General features: G+C 31.6%; 1 protein-coding gene across 1 annotated transcript; it reads right to left on the bottom strand.

The window, feature by feature from the left end:
* Positions 1 to 4,412: 4,412 nt before the first annotated feature.
* LOC126680209 (glucan endo-1,3-beta-glucosidase 11) lies at positions 4,413 to 6,922 on the bottom strand. Its single transcript, XM_050375269.2, has 3 exons — positions 6,579 to 6,922; positions 5,109 to 6,181; positions 4,413 to 4,832 (listed from the first exon to the last, which is right to left on the bottom strand). Exons 1-3 carry the CDS (start codon positions 6,643 to 6,645, stop codon positions 4,746 to 4,748), a joined length of 1,227 nt encoding a protein of 408 aa, XP_050231226.1. The 5' UTR covers positions 6,646 to 6,922; the 3' UTR covers positions 4,413 to 4,745.
* Positions 6,923 to 7,754: the final 832 nt, after the last annotated feature.

The following is a 7,754-nucleotide window of genomic DNA, read 5'->3' as shown; positions in this document are numbered from 1 at the left end:
TCAATGTCCCAAAGCTGTTCAAACCTGGTTTGCAAGTCCTCTGTCTTTGCGAGTTTCAGATTTACCTCAAATGCAGTTTGCACAGAGCTGGCTTCAGATTGTTCATCAATTGCAACAAATGAATTCTCCAAGTACTGCTATTCAATTATTTTGTTTTCTTCTTTGGGAAATTTGGAAATCAAGAAATGCAGCAATTTTTGAGAATGTGCAGATTAATCCTACAGAAACAGTGCAGCAAGCTGTTCAAGCCATGACTGATTATATTTCTGCTTCAGCTATTACCAATGATCATGTTTCTAATCATTTGGCAACATCAAGGCATCAGATTCATAGATGGACTCCTCCAGGTGCAGGTATTCTCAAATTGAATTTTGATGCAGCTTCCAATAAACACCTCAAATTTGGCACAATAGGAGTAGTAGTAACAGATCATTTTGGAATTATTAAAGCAAGATTTTCAGCTTTCTTTCGATATATTTGGGACCCGGGTGTATTGGAATTTTTAGCTCTTAGGCAATCAATGATATGGGCTCTATCAAATGGCTGGCAACATGTGATTTTTGAGGGAGATGCCTTACAAATTTCTCAGACTCTTAATCTACAGATACCTTGTCATTCTTCGGTTTGGGGCATTTGCAGGGATATTATGCATCTCCGTTCTTTGTTTCAAGAATCACAGTTTAAATTTATCCCTAGACAATTCAACAAGGAAGCTCATAATGTAGCTCAATCTTGTAAACGTTCTTGTGTTTGTTTGTTTAGTTAGGGATAGTCTAGTAGTTTAGGTTTGTATGCGGCAGTTTTTACCTTAATATCATAATCCTTTTGATCAAAAAAAAAACTCTCATCTATATAAATGAATATGATTTTATAAGGATTCAAAATTTAATACCTACATAATTTTTACAATATAAAATTTCTAATCATACCGCTTGTTGATTAATCAATTAATAATTCGTTTAACGATATTTAGTTAGTGGCATAAATTCATTTCCTTTGGTAAATTATTTTCAACTACAGCCCTAAAAGCATGTTATCATTTTGGAATATACCTTCTATAAGTCCAAATTCAATAATGACTGGAAGGTAAATTTAATAAAATAAAAGCACGTTATCATTTAGTAACTTATTTTAAATATTCTACCTCATGTTAATTATATAAAAATAAATATATATTTTAACTTTTAAGTCTAATTATGTGAAATTTAATAGAGTATTTGGTTAAATAGTTTTGTAATTGTAATATTTTAATTATTTTTTAATTTATATGTAAAAAAAATTATAAACAATTGATGTTATAAAACTCAAGGAGTTAGATTGACATCACATATGCATTAGATTGATCGATATAGCCTCAATCATACATCAATTAAAAAGGCAAATGAAAATTTCGAAGACAAATTCAATGGTTAATTATATTAAGGTCTAGTCACATGGACTATAGACAATTTGGATGTAGTTATAAGTTTTCATGCATTTCACCAAGATTGGTTTGTGGCTGAAAAGAAAAAGGATGGGAATTTGAGGAAATGGTATGTTTTCTCAAAGGCAAGCATAGACAATTGGGGTTGTCTTTTCTCTCGAGATCATGTTTTGTTATACATAAAACAAAAATATATTCTATTTGTATCCATTTAATTGACAATATTTGTGTTACATTTATTATCATTGGTAATATTTTCTTTTCACATTATTTAAACAAATTCACTAAATAATGAGTGTAATAATATCACCCCGGAGGAGAAATTTTAGGTGAACCTAATTCGCCACGTAGAATTATGAATTATCCATTAAATATATGACATGTATAGCCAATCACAAATAGCATTTAATTCTAATTAAATGATCACTAATTAATGTTATATTTATTGATTCGGCTATAACATTTAATTACGCCACGTGTCATATATTTAATGGATGGTTCATAATACTACATGACGAACTAGGTTTACACAAGTATTTCTCCATCCGGAGGCAATTCACATGTTGATGGTATATGTACATGTTCATGAGACCCTAACGTGTCACAAGAACAAAAATTCGACAAAATACAACTACCCTCCATTACATAAACAAAGGCTAAGTCGGATATAAAACAACTTTAAATACATTGAGAGGTTGTGGATTCAACTAAAAATTAATAATTGAAATTGTAAAGAGCTGATTACTATTTTTGACACGAAATTGATATAGCAACTATTATTGCTATAATACATCAAGCTGAATATGCATGTTTTACTGCGTAAAGCTACTAAGATGAAGTCTTTTTTTAGCGATAGATTTGTCCATCGCTAAACCAGACAATCAGCGACAATATTGTCCGTCATCAAACCAGACAATTAGCGACAAATATTGTCCGTCGCTAATTGTCTACTTTTAGCGACGGACATAATCTGTTGTAAATTCAAAAATCCTTTGCAAAAGAGGCTCTGTTCTCGACCCCTGGCTTGACTCTTTACAACGAATTTAAAAAAATTGCGACTAACTGTTTGTCGCTAGACAAAAATAAATTTCTGTCGCTATTAGCGACTTATTTATTAGCGATGGACATGATCCGTCGCTAATTTGTCTCTAAAACTTATTAGCGACTAAAAATCTCATCGCTAATCACTTGTTTTTCAGTGGTGCATGAGAAGAAGAGTTTTTGAACAAATATAAACATTTTCATGTATTGTGTCTTTGCAAGATCAGTTTGCGCATTGATTCTTTCAAGTTTGCGTCGATATGTGTAATTTCAAATAATTGATGATTTCAGATGTTAATAAAAGTCTCTATAACTGGTTTTTTCGTACTCAAATACATGGTATTCGGTTTAGGATATAAAGTGTGGAATTTTTGGAACTGTTGGAATAAAAGGATTTTTCCAGCAGAAATGTACTTCTCCGGAGGATTTATGATTATTTTTGATTTGGAATATAAAGTATGAAATCTTTGGAACTGTGGAGCAAAATATTTTTTCAAATAAAAGCATACTTCTCAAGAGGGTATTTTTTATGATTATTTTACAGGACCATTTTTTTTACAAATGCAAGAATCAATTTAGTCTCTACATAAATTTATATTATATAATTTTAATTGATCTAAAAATAAAAAATAAATTATTTTTAAGTGACCACAATTAAAATGAGTTATTTGACCTCAATTATAAATTTAGAGATCGAATTGACTCTTTGCCGAGTGTACTGGTAACCGAAACAAATCAAGTTGCTCTTTTCATACATGGAACTCCACACATACCTTGAATAATAAGATTCCTTCATTCATTCCATCATAATTTTCGTTTTTCTTTCCATTTAAATACCCTTAAAATAACTAAAAAAAATTAAATATAAGAAGAAGAGAAGATAAAAAAAATTGTCAGCAAGGGGTCCAATGAATTGGGGTGCATGTGCACCACGTTAGCTGATATGAAACAGTGAGACCAATCCTAATCAGATTGATCTAAGGCTGACATTACATTGTCCCCTTCATCATCTCTATATATAAACACAAAGTATTAACCCAAAAGCTTCTTTGCAAAAAGAATCCTAAAATGACCCATTGCTGACGCTATTTCCGCCTAAAGCAATAAAGCTCAGCCGCCCATTTTTCTCCTCAGGATAATTAAAGAATTCTAACCTTTTATACTCTCCCCCACATTATCTTATTTAAGTTTGAGAATTCATTATCTTTTTATGCTAGTTAATTGTTTTTTAGAGTACTCGAAATTTCGCCTTAGTTCTTTTCGATGATCAAATTTTACTTCGTCTCGTTTTGGTTATTATACTTTAGTTTCATTACAACATATGAGGGTTTCCAATACAAAATGCAAATATAGCAACCGTTTTTTACTTATTTTTGTCTGAAAATTTACCACATATGTATAACTTGCTCTAAAACGTTCCGATGAAATGCAAGTATGCATATTTGATAAATTTTCATGTTAAAATAAGCAAAATTCGATTACTATATGATAAAAATAAGCAAAAATCGATCGCACGGAAAATGTAACTAGGAAAAGCCGATTGCCACGTATGTGTTTTTCGCCGAGAGATTTCTCGCTGAAATGGAATTAAGATTTAGTAACTAAAATTAAACGAATCAAAATTTGGTCATGAAATTGAAATGAAGGGATAATTTGAGTAGCTTGTGAATGAATCATCCCTTTTATGCCTCTTTAGTGCTATTTCCGAAGAGGGAAATAGAAAAGATGAAAAGCAAAACTTAAGAAATCTTAGTATATCAAGAAACAGTTATGGAATCCACGTCCAAAAAGTAAAGAGAGGTACCTTTCTTTGCGACCAATAAGGTGGCATTGACAAGATTATTATTGTCTCTATGCTATTCTATTTTATCATTCAAAACAATATAATTATATGTATATATTTCAAGTAAAAAATTAATGTCCTACAATGATAAAGTAGATCCAGGAATAAATTTTCTTCTAACTCATTTCAATAAATGGAGATATACATTATAGCTTTTGTTCCTTCCTCTAACAAATCAATTAATCAAGGTTAATTAAATAGCCATGGCTAAATAATTAAATGTGAAGAAATTGTCTACATCTTTTTAGGAACTATTATATGCTTAATATGAGCAATTTGGGCTTGATTAATTATGGGGTCTTTCCCTATAGATTTTGAAGGTTGAAAAAATACAAAAGAAATAAAAAGGAAAAGAAAAGAAAAGACCCCTAGGTAAATTAATTCTTACCAAAATAATGCAATAAAATATGTACATTAATTTGAAGTCCAATTGCATGCTTAATAATGTCTTCTCATAAAAACTTGGAAGGTCAGCAAATAGACAAACATCCAGTACATCAAGCTTTGATATTCCTTGTTTGAAGCCTGTTTCAAAACAAAATTCCATTTAAGGAGAAAAAGGAAATTTAAAAGAAAATATTAGTAGACAATTCTCATTAAAGCAATAATTTTATTAATTAATACATAGTATTATATTATATAAATCATTACAAATTGCTCATTTCATCATGAGTGACATCACAATATGTACACTTTTTTCCCTCTCTATATTTTTTTTTCTTCTATTATTTTTTCACTCTAACTAAATGTAAAAAATATAAAAAATTTGAATATATTTAAAAACAAAACCTATGTTTTTACCTTAGTGGCAGAGGATGTGAGAGAAATTGAAGCCGACGAAGTTGATGATGTAGAAGTAGAAGTAGAAGAAGAACTTGTAAGAGCAGACAATCCAACATTATAAGCCATAGTACAATCAGGTTGATATAACCCATAGTTTCTTTCTGATGTCGGTCCAGGTTTCATATCTTCATTAAATAATGCAAATAAATAAACTTCTAATCTCATATTAGGCCTCAATGGTGTACCTTCATTTTCCATTTGTCTTCTCAATAAATTTCTATTATAAGCTGCTGCATTTTCAATTGTTGCACCGATTTCATCCGAATCTCCTTTCGATGGCCACCCCGTTTCGGAAACTTTTACTTCAATTCCATTAAACCCTAATCTAGCCATTGCAAAGATTATAGCATCTACTTGAGCATAAAGCATGTTGTCATAGTGTAACTTGGTGAAGGGGTCAACCATTCCTGAATTAGGGTTGAATAGAACATAGTCTAATGGAACCCTATTTGGGTCACCCTTATAGGCAAAATATGGGTATGCATTGATCCAAAATGGTGATTTAGTGCTTGATAAAAATTGCAAAAACTGCGTCATTACTCCGGCCACTTCCGGCTTAAATGTTCCGGCTGAAGACGGGAATGATTCGGCTAGAACGGCTAGCGAATTAGGCGTTGACACGTGCACGTAACTATCTAGCCCTAATTGGACCAATGCCCCATGAATGCTGACTATGGCTGGAACTAGATATGCTAATAATGATGTGTCATCGTCGGTGAAGATCTCGTTTCCGACCGCGATTCCGGTGATTCTTGTCGCCGGAAAATATGGCTTGATTTGAGTATTGACCCATTGAAGTGCTTGTTGAGGATCCATTAAAACAGCTAGCATTTGATTTTCTACCGTGACAATAATTTCAACGCCGGAGTTGGCAAATGCTGTTAGAATTTTAGGGTTAGTATCGTAAATTCTAGCTTTTGTGAGTCTAAGAGAGGTCATGAGATCAAGAACTTTCTCCGGCGGTGGTAAATTGTTGGCTATTTGACCGTAATTGATGCCAAAAGATTTCACCCCTTGTAGAAAACCATAATCTGTAATAATTAACATAAATATTCAATTATTCGTTATAAATCAAAATAGAAAAATAAAACAAATGATTAAAATAAAGGGTTGAGTACTATTACAGTTACTGAAACACTTTTTATAAAACGGTTACTAATGTTTTATCTGATACATTTTGATAACCGAACTTTCATTTTTCCAACGATAGATTACACAATCAATTCCGTCAATAATTGCTAATGTGGCTGATGGATGGCCTACATGGCCACATAGGCAATTATTTGTATGTAAGCTTCCGTCGTTGGAAAAATGAAAATTCAGTTACCAAAATATAATAAATTAAACATGCCGTTTAGTCAAAAATATCATAGTTCAATACTCGTAAAAATATTTAACCATTAAAACAAAAGATCATAAAAAGGGTACCTGATAAAGTTAAAGAAAATCCAAGAAAGATATAAATCATGGCAATCCTGCTAAAAGTTGACGCCATGGCTGAGCAAAAGATGAAGAAGCTTAATTGAATTATTTCCAACCAGAGATCGAGAATTTGCAGATATAGAGAATGTAATTAATGTGTGGAATTCTTTTCTTTGCTTGTGTTGTGAGGATTTTTTTTCTATTTATTTAGGAGGAGACAAGAGTTTTAAGATTTCTTGCAAATGCTGCTAGCTAGGGTTTTAGCTGCCTTAATGTGCTTGGCTAGCTCTTGCCTCTTTATGGGTTCAAGTTTGATGTTTGTCTCTGGTTTTTGTTTCTCTTATTTTACTTCCTCACAATGCCTTTTATTCTGCTCTAACATTGTCCCTTTCCAACTCATTCCTCCAAGTCCATGAATTTTTTTAAAATGACCAAAATACCCCCAGCCACTTTCTTCATGCAAAAGTAAAGTCTAAAGGCAAAATCCCACTATTTTGTTTAATGTATAAATATAATTTATGTAGGTGTAGGGAGGAGAGGGGGAGGCAATTGGAGGATCCAAAAAATTTGGGTGGTGAAAATTTATTAGCAATAATTACCATTTAGATTCTGCTTTTAGTTTTTATTATCTTTCTCTATTGATTCTTATACTTTTAGGGAGAGGAAACTTTGAATATTAGTCCATTTCTTTATGTCAAAGGGCAATAATTACCCTTTATATGCAACAATTGCAAATGGCCCTTAATTTCTTTAGTTTTAATCCTTTTCTTTGGAATCCAAAATGGAATAACTAATTAAGTAAGCTTAGTGTTGCTCCACTTATATATATGTATGATTGATGAATAAAAAGTAGAAGGAAACAATTTTGATTTCTAATTAAGTAAATTAAGGATAAATTACATCAAATATATCTGAGTTTTTTTCAAGATTTGTTACTTTGGTGTGTGAGCTTTTATTTTTTTAATATTAGTTTTTTTCACTTTTTTAAAATACATCATACCGGTTCTTCCAATGCATTCTTTTCGTTTCGATACACAGTACGGTTCGACTACGCATTCACAGGAAATAAAACACCATTTATATGCTTTAAAATCAAACTCTGGCTAGATGGGAATCTAAGCTGAAGGTAAAGAATCGTCCGATCTTATTTATTCCATTTCGAGTTAGCGTCGAAAACAGCTT

The sequence above is a fragment of the Mercurialis annua genome, linkage group LG5 (assembly GCF_937616625.2).
Source record: "Mercurialis annua linkage group LG5, ddMerAnnu1.2, whole genome shotgun sequence".
Classification (NCBI taxonomy): domain Eukaryota; kingdom Viridiplantae; phylum Streptophyta; class Magnoliopsida; order Malpighiales; family Euphorbiaceae; genus Mercurialis; species Mercurialis annua.
The sequence above is the reverse complement of the archived record's forward strand: the minus strand, read 5'-3'. Positions and strand labels throughout refer to the sequence as shown.

Coding starts and splice junctions, on each gene's coding strand:
- LOC126680209 (XM_050375269.2), bottom strand. CDS start 6,645: ATGGCGTCAACTTTTAGCAGGATTGCCATGATTTATATCTTTCTTGGA. Junction 6,182..6,578: donor ATTTTCTTTAACTTTATCAG/GTACCCTTTTTA, acceptor TAATTATTACAG/ATTATGGTTTTCTACAAGGG. Junction 4,833..5,108: donor TCACATCCTCTGCCACTAAG/GTAAAAACATAG, acceptor GTTTTGAAACAG/GCTTCAAACAAGGAATATCA.